The 22806-nt window shown below is 38.7% G+C and overlaps 1 protein-coding gene across 1 annotated transcript in view; it reads left to right on the plus strand.

Moving 5' to 3' along the window:
• Positions 1-22806, plus strand: part of DSCAM (DS cell adhesion molecule) — a gene marked incomplete at both ends in the record, with an annotated part of 474219 nt that overhangs the window by 428168 nt on the left and 23245 nt on the right. The window contains 5 exons of the mRNA XM_082337939.1: positions 2266-2442; positions 9082-9112; positions 14967-15082; positions 17826-17975; positions 21747-21944. Coding sequence (XP_082194065.1) covers positions 2266-2442; positions 9082-9112; positions 14967-15082; positions 17826-17975; positions 21747-21944 — 672 coding nt within the window. The remainder of the gene's footprint in view (positions 1-2265; positions 2443-9081; positions 9113-14966; positions 15083-17825; positions 17976-21746; positions 21945-22806) is intronic.

Consider the following 22806-nt stretch of genomic DNA (forward strand, 5'->3'; position numbering starts at 1 on the left):
GTTTTCTCAATGGATAGCAGGTTTAGGTTTTGGTAATTTCTAATACAGTTGCTGAATATCCACAAATGGATAATGTGAAGGATATATAAACCTTCAGTATGTTTTTTTTTAATTAAGCTTGTACTGCCTGGATATAGCATTATGAGGTTTATACTTTACTTGGAAGAGCTATGGAAAATGATAATCACTTACCTAAACACTTAAAGTCTAACTGAAATTTAGGCCACTCTTAATTTGATTTGCATCAAAGTATTAAGGAGAGCAAGACATAATTTTAGGTAAATATTGAAACCAACAGTCCTTAGCCAATGGTCTGTGTGACTTTAATTCAGAGCAAAATTTGGCCCTTTAGTATTCAGGAGGGTTTAGGAGGATTTAGAGACAGTTATTAATATTACCTTCAGGAGCTTGAAGTTCTTTCCATTTCTTCATCTAATCATTTTCTTTGCCTTTAGAGTAGGGCAAAAACTGTATCTCAGTTAAGACAAGATGAAAAAATCCTGCTGTGTGTTTACTCCAAGAAATGGAAGATTAGAAAAAGAAGGAAAATTATGGGGAAGAACTGCAATGGAACAGTAGAAAAATATTCAAAATGCAATTGTAAGAAAATAAATTTTCCGAAGTACCTGATATAGGTTTGGATGGTTGTAGCTTTTCTGTTTATCTCCATCCCTTTAGGGAACTACTCTTCTCATTATATGCAACTCAAATAGCTCTTCTGAAAAAACATGGCTTAGAATTCTAGATTTTCACTGTGGTTATGGCACTCACATTGTACTGCATCATGTCACTTTTTTTTTTTTCTGATACTGTATGGTACCTAATGAGATATAACTATATCACACAATGCAGCAATTAAAATGTAAAAAAGGATGTGCCTGTTTTTCTATCTCACCCTCCTAACCTTTTGGCAAGTAGCCACTTTTATGTTTCAGTAGCTAGTTAAAATTGAATAGCTTCCATCGAAAGTCATCACAGTTCACAATACTTGTGTGTTTCTACGCATTTCAAACAAATCTGCATTTTATAGCCTCATTTGTGGTTGCATTCAGCAGTTTAATACTAATCAGGAAATGAGTGAGAAGCCTTCCATGACTAAACAGCCTTCCAAAGAAAGTGCTGCATTCTTCTCACGTCCTTTAGAAGTAAAGAAAAAAAGAAATTGAAAAGTTCAAGTATTATGTATCACCAGGAAGCCAGGTATATTCAAAATGCAAATATGTCCCAAAATGAAAAAGTGAGCTGCCTGCCGATGCCAGTAGTCTGTAGATTCATTTCCCTCATTTCACTCTCAAAATTTGATTGTTTCTATCCAGTGTTACTCTCCTGTTTTACTGATGAGTATAATGTCAGACAGTCCTTAGCAAATTAGCATCAGGTTGGCTAACTGAATTTCAGATCAATATCACTGCTGCACCCCTAAGACGTGATATAAGAATGTTTCTGTGCAAAGGATTCATCTGATGTATGTAGCACAAAATGAACTTTGTCAAATACATTCCTTACAAAGAAAAGCCCAGCAGAAAGTATGAATACATCGCAGCAGTGGTATTTTCCCATAGTAAGGATTAATATACATACATAGTGAAAGGAGGCTGTAGCGAGGTGGGGGTCAGTCTTTTCTCCCTAGTAACGAGTGATAGGACAAGAGGAAACGGCCTCAAGCTGCGCCAGGGGAGGTTTAGGTTGGATATTAGGAAAGACATTAGGAAAAACTTCTTCACCGAAAGGATGGTCAAGCATTGGAACAGGCTACCCAGGGAAGTGGTTGAGTCTCCATCCCTGGAGGTATTTAAGGAATGGATAGATGTGGTGCTCGAGGACATGGTATAGATGGACTTGGCAGTGTTAGGTTAACGGTTGGACTCGATGATCTTATGGGTCTTTTCCAACCTTGACAATTCAATGATTCTATGATTCTATGATAGTCATTCTGAGATCTCTTACAGCTTTGTAATGATTTAATATGACTTAAAATTAATCATAGTATTTGACTGTATAATGGGCATGCTTTTCTTTCATCAATGAATGCACCTCTTCTCGATTTCTGATAATCTATGAGTCTCTGCAGTCAGTACCTTGTTACCAGTGTGACTGGTTACGTGTGCATGGCCATTACACATGCAAACATAGCATCCACCCTGAACATGACAAATCCTTCTTAATGTTCTGCATGCAGCTGAAGCATATAACATGCCATATTCCCTGAGAACTCAATCTTTTGTCTTCATTAATAGGCATCTAATATCATGACACTGTTTCCAGGTACAATCCCTCCACTCATTAAGTCAGTTGTGCAAAGTGAGGAAGGGCTGGCAACCAACGAAGGGCTAAAGATGCTGGTGACCATTTCCTGTATCTTGGTTGGGGTCTTGCTGCTTTTTGTGATGCTGCTGATCGTGCGGAGGAGGAGGAGGGAGCAGAGACTGAAGAGGCTGCGAGGTAAGATGAGAGCTGTGGCACTTATTTCTGCATGTCCATACTCCCTGAACATGAAAGTACAAGTGGGGCTGCACATGACCAAGCTGTTCAGTCCCCAGTTGGTGTCATTTTCCTGCAATACGTAACAGACGTGGCAACAAAGCATATGTGTTTTCTACAGAAATTCCTTCTTTTTCATTTGGTAGTAAGTTTCTAAAAAATTACTCTTGTATCCATTGTTATTATTTTGCATGGGGAAAGAAAAATAATTCTCATGTGTTGGTGTTTGTTTTCCCTTTTTTTGTTGTTGTTTGCTTCCCTTGGGAATGGTCTCGATAACTTAAAAATGATATTTTTTTCAAAGGGTAAAATCAGATGTTCTGAAGATGGGGGGATTTCAGTTTTCCAGCGGATGCAAAACATGATTCCAGAATTATAAAATGAAAGTAGCCACATGTTAGTAGGCTAGAAACACAACCAGATATTCTCAATTTGTTACCACATCTTTTTTCCTTATGATGGGTTATAACAGAACTATTACAACAACACTTCATTGTTCACTGACCTTTCATTGTGACTGATCTGTACTTTTCTCTAATCCTTATTCAAATTCAGGTGTTTGCTATGTGAACAAGTTTTAGATCTGTGAATTTATTCAACTCTATCAGTCTTCTAGTAAATACCCCTGGCTGAGCCACAGCCAGGTTTTTGACTCGCAGTCTGCCACTTCTGCACTTGGCCCTGTAGGTTTTGCACTAGCACACAACAGCAGACCTTACACTGAAGATATTTGGGAAAAAGCCTTTCAAATCACACACACTGAATAAATAGTGAAGTGATTTATCATCTGCAAAAATAAGTCTAATCATTTCCAAGAGCCACCAAATTGTTTAGTTATCTGTATTTTAACCAAAGTATGATCATGCTGTATATTAAAACCAGGGCCAACCCTGTGTATTCCATCTCACCTTAGCATCTCCTTGTCTCTTTTTTGGGTCTCATTTCATCTCTTGTAACAATATTTTGGATGTTTGTTGCAAAAGAAGACAGAGATACAGGGCTCTTAGGCATGGGCAAATTCGTAGATCAAAGAGAACTAGCCTTATGGTTCATATACAGCTCTGGAAATCAGGGCATCTGGATGCTTTAGCTTGTATAATAACTTTCTCATTCAAAATCTTTTAAGTCATTTACCTCTGTGCAGGTTTTTTTCATCAAAAAAGTGGTGGGTTAAGGGTGAAGAAAGTGTTATCTCATCTTTTCAGAAATACTGTGGAATTCCATCCAGTAATGAGCAGGATATTTTGAGGTCCTTGGCTCCAGGAAATGATGGCTGTACACATCTAGTTTTTCGTGGTTAATTTACAGGTATTCATAGATTCTGGAGTTACAGTCCCTTAAGGAAGGCTGATGATGCCTGGCCAGTATGGCTTTTGCATAACATGAGACTTCTCTGAATTATTTCCTCTCAGAATATAGGAATTTAGAAAAATATCTGATCTTCACTTAAACATAGGCAGTGACAAAGAATTCATCAGTACTTTTGATAAAAGTCATCAATATTTAACTACCATTTCTGTAAAAGTTGCATCTCACTTCTTATCTGAATTTGTCAAGATACAGCTTGACATCCCAGCCATCTGGTTCCATTATACTTCTGTCTGCCGTACAGGGACTGAAGTTCTTTTTTGTATCATATTTTCAGTCTCTGAGGATATTCCTTTATATGGTGGTAACCAAGTAATTTCTTGTTTTCATTGGTAAATGAAACAGATGAATCACCTTTAATTTTTCTCTGTAGTTTCCCCACCATTTATTAATTTCAAGGCTTTTATCTAGTCCCTTTGCAATCTTTAGGTAGCTTTCCTCATCTGTGTATGCTAGAAATTAACATAGTATTCCAGCAACAGACATATCAGCATCAGATAGAGAGGTAACAGCCTTTCTTCTTTCCCTGTATGGTCTTCCGTCTATATCTGTAAGGATCACCTTTTTGGATACAGCATTACTTTAAGAGTTTGCATTCAACATCTTATCCATTGAGATTATCTGACAATTCTCTGATTGCAGTGCAACAGGGTAACATTCTCCGTTGTATAGCTGTAGCTTGTATTCTATGACCTTATACTAATACAGATACATTGCTAACTTGTGGCCAGCCTACCTGATGATCCAGATTGTTATGCCTTAGTGACCTGGAATTTTCATTATATTTTAGCTACCTAATTCGTGTGTCATTTTCAAAATTTATCAGATATTATTTCATTTACTCCAGACCACTGATAAAAGTACCAATGGTGTGATGTCCCATGGTGCACGATGAAAAGAAATACTAAACAATGGTTCCCTTCTTAAAATTGTATTTTGAATATGTTGAAACCCATGTAAAATGGCTGCTGTGTTAATTTTTTGCATCATGCTATTTTGTTATTAAAATAGTTTGAGGTACCAAACTTTGCTCTAGAGAAATATAAATCTAACATTTTAATGTTATTTAATAGTATCTCAGTGAGAGTTTTTTTTCAATGTCATCAATTCTCAGTGAATTTTAATCTCATTTTAAAAAATCAACTTTGTTTGACATGGCTGATTGACCACAAGCCTATATTGATTTGCCTCAGTTATTCCATCTCCTTTAATTCATTTCATCAAGCTTCATTCCATTTTTTTCATCATTTTGCTCATTGCCAAGATCAGATTGATAGGACTTCAGTAATTCAGACTTTTTTGGTTCGTTTTTTTTGAAGACTGATCCCATGTTAGCCATTTTCTGCTCTTCTGGAGGTTACTTCATGTCCTAAAAGTCTTACTGACAATCAGTATTGCTGTTCCAGAGAACTCCTTAGTAAGTTCTCTAAAAAATCCCTGTGTGCAAGTTTTTCTGATCCCCTAACTAGAAAAGATGTTCTGTTCTAGTAGTTGTTGTGTTCAACTTTAATCTGAATTAGTGTTGAAATTGAAATCCTGTCATCACTTGATATGTATCACCTGGTGGGGTTTCTTTGAGGCACAGGACTCATTTTTCCTAAATCATGATCCCATCGATTTTCCTCTAGTCTACATCAGAAATAACAGTTTCCACAGTGGGACCTTCTAAAAGAATTTATACAAGTTACAATGTAATTCTTGCTTTTGTGGCTCCAGGAGATGTGTTTTCTTTGAACCCACTTGACAAAGAGGAGTGGGAATTGCAGAGTTATTTGCAGTATATTCTGCATGCAAACATTTGTATCTGTGCTTATAGACAATGGGTTTGTGGTTCCAGTTTCTGTGGGGTAAAATGTAGCATAAGAACAGCAGTCTCTCCATTCTTAATCCTTTTACTCCTTGTTTTAGCATATAGTGACGGGTAAACCTTTGTCTTCCTTGTGTCACGCCCAGTATGATTTACTTCTCTAGGACCACTCTGTTTAGAAAGAAAGTGTAGTTTTCAGCAAAGCCCTGATTTTTGCCCAGTTTAGTACTTCCACAGGTCAGGTCACAAGAAGGTCAATTTACTGCTGGAGTTCATGCAGCCGTGCAGTAGGTCAGCTTATATTATAACAGAGAAGCCTGATGACTTACCACTCTTTCTCCTTTCTATTAACCTAGCTACACTACTACCATAATAGTTTTCGCTTTATTTTTAAATCCAACTCACCTTAATCCAAGCAGAAAGTATCAGCGTGGCATGATAGTTCAGAAGTGGCAGCATGCAATTTAAAACTCTATCATGGCCCCTGATTTCCCAGGGGGCAAGCCAAATGTGTTAAGAATTTTAAAGGCAGCTGCCCCAGCAAATGGAAGTGAGGGCTGTTGCTGGGTCGGTGCCTCTTGGTGCAGTCATGCGTCAAACCCATGGTGAGGAGCAGTTTGTCTTTTTCACTAAGGCATGGGATGATGCTTGGCTGGAGCGGGAGATCACCCTCTTCACTCTGTCATTCATGGCCTCCCTGAGCCCTGTTTTCCCCACCTGAAAGCTGGGAGATAGGACACTGGCAGGGTTACTGTCTCCTTTTATGAAGTATTCTCAATTTACTGATCAAAAGTGTAATGTAGGAAATACACATTACAATCTGTAGTCTATACTAATTCATTTGTGAAACTAGCATTTCTCCTGTATCTGATGTTTAGGACACACTGTTATATTGAGCTGCTTTTAGGCTTCTGGGTTTTGCTTTGACAGATACATAAGATCCCCTATCTTCTTGGGACATTTGTTTTGGTCCAGTCTTACACCAACCAGTGTGCCCAGTACAGCCATCATTAACTACAGTAATGCTGCTGACCATTGTAACAATCTGCTTGAATAATTAGTAAATTTAAACTCTGCTGATGGAGTTAGTTTTTTTCTGCAGTACTTCCTTGTTCAGATTTTGACATATAACGTGATCTTTCATGATGCCTCATTTTATTTTTAAGATGCACAATCTCCTTTGCATCTCTTTGACCAAGAATGCATATATGTTAGTGAGCATTTGAATATGTGTCACATACATTTAATGGTGAGAATGTAACTTTTTTTCCAGATGCAGCATGGAACACAGCTATATGCTGTGCAGCACCTGAGAACGTGTGAGGGAGGTTGTTTGTCATTTAGTCCTGGTAAACAAATCTAAAAAGCAAACTGAATGACATTGGGCCAAGCAACCTTCAACTTTGTCCCTTTAGCTTTTCTTGAGTTGTGAATTACTTGCACAAGTATCCATAGTCTTTACTGAAGGAGGCAGCAATTACTTCACAAAAGCTGCTAGCTGAATGAAAATATTTGCATATTAAATCACCCTTATTATGTGTGCCAGAGGGGGAATGTGTGCATAGTCTCTTCCTGATCCTTATGCTGCTAGAATAACAAGAAGCATCATAAAGTTTGCTGAAAAAAACATTACTTGGAAACAGGGCTTCATTTTTTTTGTATTCTTCAAAAGAACTGGGTCCCTTCCTGGGTCCTTAGAGGTCAGTAGCAAAACTATCTCTGACATCATTGGGAGCAGCAGCAGTGGTAGTTTCGTTTATGACTGATGGTAAAGACATTGTCATCTACCATGTAGTACCACTTATAAGACTGTTAACAGCAAAAGGCAATCCCAAACACAGTGAAAAATAGAAAATCTGAATGCCTAAATGGAGCCCTGTTTGGATTACATGGGACACCTCAGATGAAGAGTCCTTCCCTCCACCAGGAATCTGCCATGTTTTGTGCTGAAAAGGGACAGGGGAAGGTTAAAAATAAAGGAGTGGAGCAAACAGACCTAGACAAAGCACAGAATTTCAGCTTCTCCAGCAGCAGGTGAGGAATAAAGCTTAAGACAGGCAAGGTGGCACAGTGTCAGAGAGACAGAATATAGAAAGTGGATGGAAGGCATTTGGTGGAGGTTTTTTTAACGAATAAAAAGACCCCTTGGTCCATTCCTTTTAACAATGAATATAAATGTAGCCAGAGCGATGCATTAAGATGGTGGTTTGTTTCTGCCTGCATCCTCTGAATTTTAAAGGCAGGATGTTTAATAGGATCACAAGCAAGGAAATTGTTGTAGGTGTAGGAGACCCAAGAGGTGATTAAGGAATAAAAAAGGTGAGATGGAGAAAACAAAGAAAAATTCAATAAATGTCTTGGCAAGTGCTGGTAGATTTGCAAGCAGCAGATAAAAGAAGAAATTTAAAGTTTCACATAATAGGAGAGTTGCTTGAAGACTTAGAACTTGTCAATTGTTTTCTTCTCGGATTTGCTTCACTTGGTTGCACAAAAGGCTGCTTTGTTGCTGTGTGTTATACTTGAGGACTCTGGAGTCAGCATTTTTAAGTGAGTTTGTTTAGCAGCAGACTGCAGGAGAAAAAAGCATAGCTGTCTACTTTTCCTGAATTAGAAAACAGAAATTATTATGTTACATTGATGAAGTTTTACAGAAAGCTACCTAAAGAAGACTGGGTGAACCAACTTTCAGCTGTGTCTTTTCATCTGATAAGCACCAGAAAAATTATATCCCCAAAGGATTTTATGCTAATAATCACAGCAAAGACAACAAGAGGAGGAATATTTCTCCTTCAGCAGCACCTCATTTTGCAGGGCTGATCCATGTGGGAATAAGCCACCTCCTGTTTTGTGTATAGATTGTCCTCTGAAGACCCAGTAGTAGTTTTGAATTATTGCTAGTGGAAAAACATTCATATTTGAGAGCAAACAAACAAGTTGACTCCTTGGAGACCTGCCTTGCTCAGACCTCCATGCAGTCATGTTTGGTTTGGAAATAGGTCGGCAACTGTTCATCCAGCTTGGGTTTGGCTCCTGCCCAGAGATAGATGTCAACATTTCTGCCTTCTTGCCTTTTCTTCTTTCCTAATGTGTTCACTTGCTAACTGTGGCATGAAGGAATGGAGATCCCCTTTATTTGTTAAACTGTTCTTACTTCTAATAAGTTTCTGTAGTTTTTTCTAGTTAAGCCAATGGTAGCTTGTACTTCTCTAAGCATCTTTGGTGCTACTGAGGAACTAAACAGGGATTTTGTCTGGGACAGAAATACAGTTTCAGCAAAAGTAGGGACTTTTAGAGATTATTTTATTCTTGCCACTGATCTGAGAAACAACAGTGGTCTTACACATGGCTGATTCAAACCACTTACCTCCTAATAATCCATCAAGTAGATTTTCATTTGTGATGACATTTCTTCTATTTTCTTCTAGATGCAAAGAGTTTGGCTGAAATGCTTATGAGGTAAGAATAGATTTAATGTTTTTAAATTGAAAATTGTCTGTCAACTATGGCACCATATTTAAAAATTATTATAGGGACAAAAGGAGAAGTAAACCATCTATTCCTAAATGCTTTTTCAAAACACACCATTTGACTGTTTGTTAAGAGCTAGGACACGTTGTTGGTTAGAAATGGGAGAAAAAAGGCAATTTGTGGACAGTATCTGTGAGGGAATATAACAGTAAAAACCTGAGAACTCTTGTGTTAGTCGATTAAATTGTAGAAGCTATGTAGGTCTGTTTGTACATTTTTCCTATTCAGAAAAACATTTTCATAATATGTACCAAAGTAATTGCTCTTCTGAGATCATCTGATTGAAGGCAGTAAGTGCCTGGATGCGTATATCTCTAAGCTTTAGAGTTATATTTATGTAATTCACTATTGCTATCTGCTTATACCCGAAGGTATAGAAAAGCAGGTAAATCCATTTATTATTTTTCAGTTCTGTTCCAACAGCTCAGCATCCAGAAATCTAATTCAGTTGTTGAATTGCAACAGAACGACTATTCTGGCACCACAATTCTTTCAAAGATGGAAATTTCATATCTTCAATGTTTATTGTTTTGTCTGGGGAAAATATGGAACTTTAAAACTGCTGCATATATTTGAAAATTGGATCACCAAGGGATTATTTTTAAATTCAAATTAGTTTTGGTTTGCTAGAAAATCTTTTTATTTTTAAGCAACAAATTTGAGTATGTCATAGATATTTTACCAAATGAACTATACTCTAAACTTCCTCACCCGTGATAAACTTCGCCTGCTATTGTAAGAATATACTTACCAAAGACATGGTGACAGATGGTTTTAGTGTAAACTCAGCTCTATGTCATCAGTTTGCGAATACATTTGAATAGTCCCACTGATGTTAACAAGACTGGTCATGCAGGTCAGGTCATGCCCTTCCTATCCAGCAGTTATAAACCCCTGCTAGCAGCAGATTACAGGTTTAAGCAACTTCAGGAAGATATGGTCTGATATTTTTCGATGTCACAGAAACAGCACAGATTAGCATATGCAACTAGTCTGTTCCCTAAAGAAATGCAGCACAGACTGGCTGAAACTCTGGATGAAGATATTCAGCCCCAGTGACAACCACACGTAACACCTCTGCAAAACTGGTAAACCTCTGCCTTAACCCTGGTTAGTGTCACTAGCCTTGTCACCGCCTCTGCAAGGCCATTTCAGAGTCTAACTCTTCTGATGCTTAGAAAACTTTATTAAACTGCCAACATAAGTGCCCAGTTTTGACCCATTTTTTCCTCTGCCAATGCTGATCTTCAAATCAAAGAGCTTCTGTTGCCCTCCCTGCCTGAGGCACTCAGAGAGCAGTCAGGTCCCTTCCCAGCCTTTAGTTCAGAGCTGTTTTTCTAGGTAACTCATCTGCCCCTGTTTCTTTTTGCTTTTCCTTTCACCAGCATTGAAATATGATCGTCAAGTCACTTTCTCCGATCTCATTTATTAACAAATAATCTTGTTTTTATTAAATAGTCGTATTTTATATTTCTCTTCTGAAAGTGTGAATGAAGTCTTGTTAAAACAAGACTTTAGAAGAAGTAGGGATATAGGCCTACATTTGCAGATGCATCGTAACTTGGAGCTCTCAAAGTGATGCTGTTTTGGGGAGCCTGCTTTCTACAGGCTAGATGCTCTGTCATTTGTGATAAATCTGTGAAACACCTCCAACCGAAATCTGAGCTATCCACCATCACTAGATGTTCCTGAAGATTCACCACGTTAATAATCAAAGGATAATAAGCCCTCTCCAAAGCAATAGTCACATATTATAAAGCTCCTGATATTTTATATCTTTTAGATTTCACCTAAATCGGCTATGATACAAATATCAAGAAAGAGGGTATGCTGTGGGTTGTGCCTTGCTATTTAAGTATTGGACAGAGAGTAGAAAAGATGATTCCCTGCCTGGTAGGAAGGTGTGAGGGATGGAGAGAGCTTTGTGTATCCTTCCCTTTGAGGAGATTTTTATGAGCGTGTGTAAAGCTGATTAAGAATGGAGCTTTAGCCTTTGCTTTGAAAGTTGCTGGCTTGGGCTGTGTAAGTCAAATGTCTGGGGAGCAGGATAAGCCCCAAAAGTTAGCAGTTTAATGGGAGCTGCACAACTTGTTGCTGATACCTTAAACTTGCAAATAAAAATCCCTGCTGCTGTACCATCACAGTTTTTTTATATTTCTTTTGAGTGAAAGCGTAGGTCAAGCCAACTTCTTTGTAACAGTTCGCTGTGCATCAGTATAGTAATTGACTGAGGTTTCTAATTTTGAATACAAGGTGAGGAATCTTTTCTCCACAAATATTCCTCTGTCAGGCTGATTACTTGCAAGATTTAGTTTTCCATACGTTTTTACAACAACCAGCTTAGACATCAGGAAACCATGAGGTGGCCTGACTCTCTACCAAGGACCCAGAATGACTTTGGGTTTACAGAGAACCATATTTAATCCTTTTACATAACTACCTTGATTGATAGGTTTAACCCTCTCCTGTGCATACAGATATTTTCAGTCACTCAAGTAAGTATCTTTTATTAAAGATCCAGAAAGATTATTTAAAAGGGGATATTCTTTTAACTATGCACACTCTTTCAAAAAACCTTCTACATTGTACTTCCTCTGGAAAAAGGCCCATTTATCCACAGACTGTATATAAAAGCTGTACTCAGTCAGACCCAAAGGACCACATAGCCAAGTATCTGTCTTTCATAGTGGCCAAAAGCAGACACCTTGGTAGAACAAAAGACTACATGTCAGTATGCATTCATACTGACTTGTTCCCCAGACAGACTCCCAGTATCTAGCAATTTGGAGCTCAGAGATTCATTGAACCAGGGGGAATGAATTGTGTTATACACAGATCCTCACAAGGTCCAACAGGTAAAGAATAGCCATAGCACATGTTTAAGTTTGGGAATTTTATATCTGTAGGTTAAGGAAAATATAGGTAGATATGTTTCCTCCCTTTAAAGAATTAATCATTGGACTCCTTATCCACCAGACTGTTATAATACTTTGATGCCTGAATTTTCCTAGGTTAGAAAATACTTGGGCACTAAACTTCAAAATTGCAATCCTAAAAATCTTTGCCTTGCTGCCAAGTGCTAGAGGCACTTAATTGCTGTTGGCACTTTATGTTTTTTTAACCTGAAAGTTGAGCTATTGTGGTCCGCAGAAAATAATTCAAAAGTCCTCGAGCCAGAAAGAGATAGCATGCTAATCAGCAGCAACCCTCTTGCTACTGCCAATTGCCTGTTCTGTGTTTGGACACTCTATGTCACCGTGCTGCTGCATACAGGAGAATTAATTAGACCAGTAAGGATGAGGAGAGAGATGACACAAAACAAGGCATAACTCTTGAGCATAGCAGGGAATTTTGCTGAATATAGAGAGGCCTGGGTTCCAGTTCTGTCTTGAAGGACCTTCCACGTATTTTGCATAAAGCTACCCCTGGAGCCAAGAATGGGATTCAGAGTTCTCTCTTTGCAGGTGAGCAATATAACTGCAAACCTGGGGAACTGTCCTCCTGCTCCCTGTGGTCCAAACAATACTTTCTGTGCAGTTGAGTACTTTGCAACAGTAGGAATACAGACCATTCGTACTGCAGAAGAGCTTCTAGCTCTCGCTGGGATTCTGGGGTCTGCATTCTCTGAGGAAGATGTCTGATTTGATCCCTTTGTCTCCTGCATCCCTGTTGAGCGGAGGAGGAGTGCAATGATGCTTTTATTAGACTCAATTGTGTATTGCACAGATTCTATATGTATCTGATTGCATGTATCCTATAACTATTGGATTATTGATTATTAATTGAAATTGGACCTCAGAAATTCAGTTTCCTACTTGATCACAGATTTTCTCTATGATCTTGGACAAGCCCAAAGTAGTCTGAATTTTCAAGGACATGTATTCAAGCATATTTGGCATGCAGGTAATATATTAGTCTCTGATTCTTTTAAAATCTCAGCAGCTTGAGTGGAAACCAATAGGAGAGTGACATATAATCCATGCAGAGACTTTGCAGAGACTTTGAGAACGTCAGTATGGAATTTATCTGCATTTTAGGATCCTAAATGTCTTTGAAAATTTATATGCTTAATAAGACACTGTGACTACTGTTCTCCACTGATTATATATGGAGAAAAGTCTGACAGCCCTTGGGTAGCTCTCCTGATATTTTGCTTCCATAATGATTAAATGAGGCACCAGTTGTAGGCTGTTTGAACGCATTTCAGCTATCCATTTGTACATGATAGTAACAGTACCACCTAACCACCCAGGTAAAGACAGAGATGTTAAAGTTTGAGATGCATAGATAGTGTTAATGCTGGGGATCACAAGAACAGGGAAAACCAGAAGGTGAGAATCAGCCAGAGAGATGTACCTGTGTGCCTTGCGGATCTCACTCTTTGATATGGAGCAGAATTACTGACCACGGTAAAATAAGAAGGAAATTAATAAATATATTATTAATTAATAAATTAATTAAATATTAATTAATAATAATAATAAATAAATTAAAATTAAAAAATAAATAAAAAATAAAAAAATAGTAAGGAAGTTCCTCCTAAAAAGGGCTCTAGGAGAACCTCCAAACCTGCAATAGTTAGGTCTTGCTCACATGGAGACACAGCAGGAAGTTAAGGCAAATTATCTAGAGATGTGGGCTCATCACACATGCATTAATCTCCTATGTAGAGGCCCGCACGCAGGGAAGAAGTGAGCTTATCATCAAGCAGCTTAATAGTCCTCTGCTGATTCCATTAACAACAATAATTCATTGCCAAAGGAGAATTAAACTGAGTGATCTACAGCTATTTTACACTAGAAAATGAGCCTCCACTTGGATTTTAATGCTCTTTGAAGTGTGAGCACTTGGATCACACTACTGGCTAATTTGTCTTAACTTTCCTCAGCCTCCCTATGTAAAGAAGTATTTGCAAATATTTCCTCTCCTCCAAAGAGTAATTACATCTAAAAGGGCAAAAAGTTCCTGGGTTTTTAGTGCAGTCTGAAGGTTTCTTGGTGCAAGCTCTGTACTAGAAATGATTGTAGCACTGAATTTTACTATCCATTTTCATTTGCTTTCTGTAGACAGCTCATTTAAGAAGTCATTTTCTGGTATACAAACTTCAAAATGAAATTGTTTCAATTTGCATGATGATAGAATAATTGGTTTATGTTCTTTTTTTAGAATATTGCATCAATCAATTAGAAATAATCCATGAATGTAAACAAGATCTGCAATTTTAGTCTTGGAACATCACTGGGACTAAAAGCTTTTTTTTTTAATGCAATTTCTTAATGGAATCCCTAGTTATTAATTTGCTTTTTCATTTATCAATTCTAGTGATATTTGGAATTTATCTAACGAACAATAATGAAAAGTTAAAAAAATAATTAGAAATTACTCAAGACATCATTTTCCTGCCAACCTGTTTGATCAGCTGTGTGTTTCTTTACTCATATTCATGAGGAATGAATGAAAAGGTCCATTTTGCAAAGTGTTTTTGCTAATTTCATTATATGACAGCACTTGAAGAAAACTATATGAAATTTTCAGGAGATGACTACTGATAAAGAATAGACCAAATCCCTCCACACTGTGCATTCATCTAACTGCTTGTTGTGTGCAATAAATTAATACCATGCACTTTTTCTGAAGAGGGGAAAATAAGATGTATGAGTATTTTGCTGATTATGGTTATACTATTTTTTATTAGAGCTGGACAGATTTAAAATGAGGAAGTTTGCGAGTATCCTTTCATTTAGGCTGAATGTTAATGTGTTTGCTTCTTTTTTGTTTTTAGCAAGAACACCAGGACATCAGATACACTTAATAAGCAGCAGCAAACACTGAGAATGCACATAGACATTCCCAGAGCACAGCTTCTGATTGAGGAGAGGGACACAATGGAGACCATTGGTAAACTCTTGTTGGGCTTGTTTTCACTGGTTAATGTATAACAGGTACTTTAGGTGGACTTCCTTTACCCCACACCTTTTTCCCACTGCACACATCAAGAAAAAAGAGCTACAAAGTAATTTGCCACATTTGAAAACTGAACTGATTTTTTTTTCTCTCCTTTGAATAATTTTCCACTTTAAGTAATCTCAGTACAGTATTTAAAATAATGCAGGACATTAGGAAAATGAAGCTGGTGGAAAGAGCTGCTTGAAGAAAATGTAAACGAAGACTGGCAGTTTTATGATTTTCATTCTGATTTCTCTTTTGGCTTTGACTAGACAATTGGATCACTGGCATTACTTACAAGGAAAAAGAAATTCTGAAACTACAATATCAGTATTTAAAGATTTGCAACAGCCAACTTCTAAAACTTACACATTGCATATTGTATCCACCTGTTCATAGAAAATGATATTTCAACATTTTGATCAGTTTTCAGCTTTTGTATATCTATGCAAAATTCAGATCTAAACTGTTTCACACAACAAAAGCAAGATTTCTCATGTGGCTGGCACATAGCTGAATTGTCATGAAAAACAGAATTGTTTGGTGGTGTGTTTTTTTTCCAAATAATTTAAACACAAGATGTCTGAAAACTCAACAGAATAAAAACCTGATCTTGTGACTGTATGGGTACGCACTGCGGCAAGACCCTCCAGAATGACTGATCTTATTAGACTTCTAACTTTTTTGGATGAAAATCTGTGTAGAAGCAGCCTGTGATGGCTGAGAATGTAACAGCATCCCAGGGATGCTGTAACCGGAGAGGAAAGCTCCACAAGCTGGGAGCAGCATCTGCTGTCCATGCCAGCACTGGGCAGGGACAAGATGCTTTAGCCACGCACCCTGTCACGCTTGCTGTTAGTCTGGCATGGGGGTGGTGGCCTCAGGGGACGTTTCACAGTTTGTGCTGCAGATTTGAAAAGGAGACCTATGCTTCACTTGAAAGACAGGCTTTTTTTAACCTTGATTTGAGCTTCCCAAAGTTTGCCTCTGTGATGCAGTCTTTTGTGCCAGGCTTCATCCTAAAGACGGTTTTTACTTTTGAGTTCCAGTTGCTGAGCAATAGGGGGTTATAGTGGAAATACCATTAGTGCCTTAACTGTAGCAATGCGATCAGTGCCTTAGTAATAGCCAGCTCTCCATAAAGCACTCAGAATAAGCAGTCACTTTGGCAGTCTTTGACATAGTTTACTGCCAAGAGACTTTATTCCCAACCTGAATAAGAGCTCATCTTTTGCCAGAGACAGAGTAATTTGATTTCATAATGCTCATTCTATTTATGGCCTTCTTTGGATAAAAAATGCTAGTTATGTTATTGTGTAGAACTGTTCGCATTAATGGTGTCTTGTCAAGTTAAAATACCAAAAAATAGGAATGCTTAGGAGAAGCGGATCAACCTTTGCTGACTAGTAAATGCATGGAAGTCCCACTGCTGCCAGTCCTCTTAGAAATACATTAAAAGCTACATAGCATAGCATAGCAGGATCTTCTTGTGGCTTTTATTACTGTTAGGAATGGATAAAAAGACTGCAAAGAATGCAAAAGAAAGTCTGATAGCATGCAAATAATTGTTCCACAAGCACAGAGTCAGTGAAAGATTTATTGCTGTTAAACCTTCCACAATCAAGTGGACCAGATTCCTCTTTGGAGCAAAATAAATACAATACAGAGATAACAACTGGAAAAAAAAAAAAAAAATAGTAAGTGCTGTATAGCACTGGCTTTCTGTAGGGATCAAGGTCTGTGTAGAAATTTGGTGCATGTAGGGAAGCAATAGGCAGCAGAACCATAAAGTACTAAAGGTCAGTGCTCACCTTTTTTTCCCAGTCCTTCCTAAGGTCAGGTTTCACCTCGCACCTTTCTTTGCAGCTGAAGGAAAGCCCATAGTCAGCTGGACTGACTATGTTGTAAGAAACTTACATGACTTGCATAAAGCTCCCCAAAACTTCTTTTTCAAACCTGCACTAGTGAGGTTTGATGCAGAGAGAGCTGGTAGGACGTAGCCCTTAGCTTCCAGAACAGCAAAACACTGGACTTAAGGATGCTTAGCTGCCCTGCAAGTATGTTTCCATTGTCTTCACTATGGTACTTGCATGCTTAAAAATAAGCAGCTCCCTAAGAACGGTCTTGGATCACAGCCATCTCTTCTACAATATTCTGTCTCTGGAGAAAAAGCTGACTGGTAGAGGGTTAGTTAGCAACATTACCTAACGACCTCCTTGTGGGAAGACATGGGTGATTTCACTGAGGACATTACTAATTAAGTTAATAAAAAGAAATAAATTGACTATGTTGTTGAAAAGCTCAGCTGAGCTCCCTGAAATTGAAGGGGAAGAGAGCAGTGTTCAAAAGATGAGAAAGAAAGAAATTAGAGCCAAAAATAATTACACACAAATTAGCTTTTTGGAAGGATACTTAATAGTCTGTCTTAGTTGCACATCTCTAAGGTGAAATCATCAAGACAGACATGAAAACTACACTTATTCTTTAGTTTGTATGAACTGGTTTAAACCCAGAGGCTGCCAAGCTCTGGTACACACTTCAGAGCCATCTTCAGCCCTGCAGAGAAGAGGGAGCTGCCACTGTGAGTGGTGGAACCCAGCTGAAAATAAGTCAGGGCACTGGCTGTAAAGCTCTTATGAAGGCAAACCCAAAATTCATTATTCAATATCTGATGTTTTTTTTTTTTTACTTACAGATGACAGATCAACAGTTCTGCTCACCGATGCTGATTTTGGAGAGACATCTAAGCAGAAGTCACTGACTGTCACCCACACAGTACATTACCAGTCTGTGTCACAAGCTACAGGGCCACTGGTGGATGTTTCTGATGCCCGGCCAGGAACAAGTAAGCATATAAAGGAATATGTTATCTGGAGAGGAGAAAGCTATAAGAAAATGAATACTGTGCTCCTGCATTTGCATCTTCATGGGTTTTTTTCTTCAATCTGAAGGTTGAGAGAAATCTATTTAGATCAGCAGAGAACATTTCTTATACAATTCCATTTAGTGATTTAATATGGTAAAAATTGCATATGCATCTGAAATGTAGGTGTAATTTGGAGTAATTCATACCTGGCTTTCATTAAACCAAATGCATGCTAGATATTAATTTCTAGAATTTATAGAGTAAATTAGCTTAATGGCTTTTAGTGTCTAATATGTTTTTTTCTCAGTGATCAATCTTTATTGTATTTTAAAATACATCTTCCCTCCCTACCTCTCCATCAGGCAAGAAATACATTTCTCATTATTGCTTTTCTGAAAAAGTTGTATTTCCAGTTTTAGTTATTATGGTAACTTACTTTTCCCAGATATATTCATGTTGAGTTATTCTTATAGTGATTAAAATACTATCATAAATTAATATACTGCTGCAATCCATTCTGCTTAATTTCTCTCATGAATGTGTTCCATATCTATGTAAATGGAAAAGAAAATCACTAGACTGAAGGAATACTTATGAGTTAGGAATATTACCAAAGTGTAGTTCACTAACAGTGTGCAATTTCTAAAATCTCTTGGATTATTTCTATCCCCTGATCATTTCAGAATTTGTTTACTTGGTGAGTTTGGTGAACATAAATGCTGAAAGCTCAGTTGTGCATCACCTAAAATGCAGATTATTTGAAAAATCTTAATTTCATCTTCATTTCCACCCCAGTCTTTATAAATTATAGCTGTTCTAGTCCTGACCTTGCTGCTTTTCTGTCTCTGACAGTGTTAAGCTATGGCTAGTTATTTCTTGAGGACTAGATTAGTATCACCATTTTTTCATCTATGGAGAGTCATGACATTTGAATTAGAAGAGTCAAGACATGACTTTTTTTTTTTCTGGTACTGCTCTTGTCTTGCTCCTTTAGTTCATGTACATGCTGGCTAGCCTGCTCACCAAGAGCAAAAAATATCATATCATTTTTATCATGTTGGCAGATCAAGATTGTCTGAGTCTCCATTGTTTTCCAACCCTGGCTTTTCTAATAAAGAAAGAGACACCACCCCAAAACTGCCTGCCTGTACCACACCACAGCATTTTATAGCACCAGCATCTTCCATTCCTAATCCCTTTTTTGTGTGCAGTTATGTGCTTCAGTCCACTGAAACTGAGGCTTAACTCATGAATGAGAGTATGACCTGCGTCCAGCCCACCTTTGGAGACAGAAATCCACCATGGCTTTTATTATGCAGTAAAGATCTGATTGCGGCAGCGCACAGGGCTGGGTCAGAGACTTTTAGGTTGTGTTCTCTGGATTTAAGATGCTAATATAACTTTGATAGAGGCTAGGCTATGAGATTTTGTTTAAACCCACTGCTTTCTGTGTGAAGAGGAGTGCAGTGCCCAGCTGGGTGGCTCAGAGGTTATGGATCCTCCCACCTGAGCACACTCACACTCACTGATTGGCAAATATTCCCTTACTGCACTATTTAAGTTGTTGTCTAGTTCTTTTGTGTTTATTTATAAAAGAGGTATGCTCCGTGAACCTTTGCCTTGCTCACCTCAGCTCTCTACAGTTATGTTTCATCATATGACAGCAGAGTTGGCTTAACAACTGGGGCACCAGATGTGCGCTGTTTTCCACCACACCGGCAGCTCTGGAGCTTGCTACATCTGTGCTGCAGAGACCCTTATGCAGGCGCAGCACAGCTGGTGCAGAACTACTGCTCAGCACATGCTCAGCAGGATGAGCACTGACCTCCTGCGTGCTGGCAGCAGGCTCTCTTGCCTCCTTCACTTTGCTGATGAAGGCCTACTGAGTCACGGGATCAGAGAACAGTTGAGGTTGGAAGGGACCTCTGGGCACTGGCTAGTCCAACCCCTCTGCTTAAAACAAGGTCAGGTAGAGCCTGTTGCCCAGGGCCATACCCAGACAACTTTTTAATATCTCCAAGGATGGAGACTCCACCACCTCTTCTGGGCAACCTGTGCCAGTGCTCAGCCACCCTCACATTAAAGTGTTTCCTGATGTTAAGAGGGAAGCTCCTGTGTTTCACCTTGTGGCCATTGCCTCTGGTCCTGTCACTGGGCACCACTGAAAAGAGCCTGGCTCTGTCCTCTTTGCACCTTTCCTTCAGGTATTTATATACACTGATGAGATCCCCCCGATCCTTCTCTTCTCCAGACCAAGCAGTCCCAGCACCGTGCTGAGAGTTTTCCCAGCACTCTCCTTCTGTCCTTCACGTCTTCCCTTGAAGCAGGCACGAGGCTCACCTCTGGCTACACGACAGCCACGTGCCAACTTTCCACAGCTGGTACAAGAGGTGGTTTATACTGACAGGCTGGGCGCATCATGCCAAGTGCATTTTTGGCTGTTATCCATGTGAGGTGGCTATGTGTTGCACTACCAGGAGGATCAATTATCAATGGCACCAGATTCATATTTTTCCACTGCTGTAGGGGGAAGATGTGAAATAGGAGAAGGATCAGACCATAGCTGGTATTTGTAAACAAATACCTTGTTTCTTTGAAGCAGCAGAATACAAATTCTTACTGGGAATGCTTAGGCAGAAGCAATGCTCAGTGTCATAATCTGGGTATTGTTTTTTTCTTCAAATTGCTGCTGCTAAAGTCTCTTACCTCAAAGACTGACAACTTCACCATTTGAATGTCAAAGAACATTTGAATAGATTTGAATTTTTCATTTCTAATACCCTTTCTCTTTATTGTTAGTAATATCCTTTCAGAAGCTTCGAAGAGAAATCATTCAGTGCTGATTTAGTCACTTTCTGTTTGCCACATAGTGATTTTTCTATTCCACTTGCGTTTTTAGGGAGTACAAGCCTCACTTTTACAGAAGAACTATTTATTAACAAAATTAAGGAGGTCAATTTTGGCAGATAGTTTGCTTTTACTCCCTTGGTCACCATATTATCTCCAGGATAATAAAAAATAAAACATTGCTGATCTTAAACAAGTAGCAGATGATTTTTAGAGTTTAAGAAATTGTATTTATTTACTAATTTTTTTAAAATTGTCAAATCTTTATGAACCTGTCCAGGCTGAAACGCTGACAGCACTATTACAGGTTACCTTTTATGTCTTGGCTACTTGTTAAAAAAAAAGGCAATCTGTAGCTGATTAATAACGTAATATAGTAAAAGTATTAGTAAAATGTCCAGAATAGAAAATTATATCACCACATTTCTGAGCACACGTTTTTACAAACTGAGGGCAGGTACCTGGTGTAGGGTGTTTCTGAGGGCACATCTACACTGATAATTTACCATAGACTTCACTTGAGATGTGGTGTGAAATCCCCGAGCAGATCTACTTGCTTTGTGCTCTGTCATACCTCGAAGTGGTTTTGGTACTGGAGAACTGCTTATGTTGCAGTAAAGGGATAATGAATGTGTCAGCGGGAGTTTGGTGGGGCTCTCAGCTCTTCAGTTCCATCCTTTTAAAAATGTATGATTTCATTAGAAAGAGGGTATTTCAAAAAAGTGTTAGCAGTTTGGTAATGAACAGCACTTTCACTGTTGTTTTTTTTTTTTCCCCGACAAAGAATGTTTTGTGGGTTTTTTTAACCAATATGATTTCACTGGCCATCCACTTCTGACAGGACTTGTTTCCTTATCAATTCAAGAGCCTAATGGCAAAGACTCTCTCTATTATCCATCACAGATCCTACCACAAGGAGGAGCGCCAAAACCGGACCCACAGCTCGCAACCGCTACGCTAGTCAGTGGACCCTCAACAGACCTCACCCTACCATATCAGCTCATACCCTCACCACAGACTGGAGGCTGCCCACCCCCAGGCCAGCAGGATCTGTGGACAAGGAAAGCGACAGCTACAGCGTCAGCCCCTCGCAGGACACAGGTACGGGGTGCTCTGCAGGGCTGCGCTGTGGAAATGGGACAGCAGTAGCTGCAGTAACTTTCATGGTCCTTGACGTACTTCATTTGGTGCTTAGGTGTCATTAGTTTTTCCTTGCTAGGGTGTTTTTCTGTAGGCTATTTGTAAGGGGTGCCACAAATGCATATAGTGCTAATGATAACAAATACTGTGCCCGTGGTTTCTCATGCAACACACGCATACTGGAGTCCTTTGAAAGATATGGTGGTAATTTTCCCTGTAGCTGAAGCGCTGTACTTCCTGTATCTGAAGGAAAAAGTAGGACAATTTGCTGCTTGAAATGGCATTGACCAGGCAGGGGCAGTATTAGCAACCAAGAATATGCCTGAGTCATAGGTGGAATGGTTTTAATGTCTGAGCTACACTGAGATTAGTATTTTCCTTTTCCCATTCATGTAATATGTTAACAGGGTTTATTCTAAGCAGCAAAAATGAGAGGAAAAGATCTGGAATTAGAGTCCAAGTCACAATCCATTCATATCACTGAATACCGCAGCAGCTAGCTCTGATTTTCCTGAGAAACAGCATAGGTTTTATTCCTCTAGATGATAAGTGGGGAGACACTGAATATGTATTCTGCCTGCAGTCTTCATCTCTTCTTGATGTCTTCACATTATAAATGCAATTGTAACTGAAAAAAAAAAGCTTTCTCTTCTGCCCTACACGGAACAAGTGACCGAAGAAAAGGCAAATACATGAGTAAATGATTAAGCAGAAGAATAGTCACAAAGCAAATCTAATAAAGGTTAAATATGAAGAAAGGTAAAACACTATTCAAAGGTATGCCTGACAGAAGTGAATCCAGGCTTACTCTGGCCTCCTCAGA

The sequence above is a fragment of the Platalea leucorodia genome (assembly GCF_965183815.1).
Source record: "Platalea leucorodia genome assembly, chromosome: 2".
Lineage (NCBI taxonomy): Eukaryota > Metazoa > Chordata > Aves > Pelecaniformes > Threskiornithidae > Platalea > Platalea leucorodia.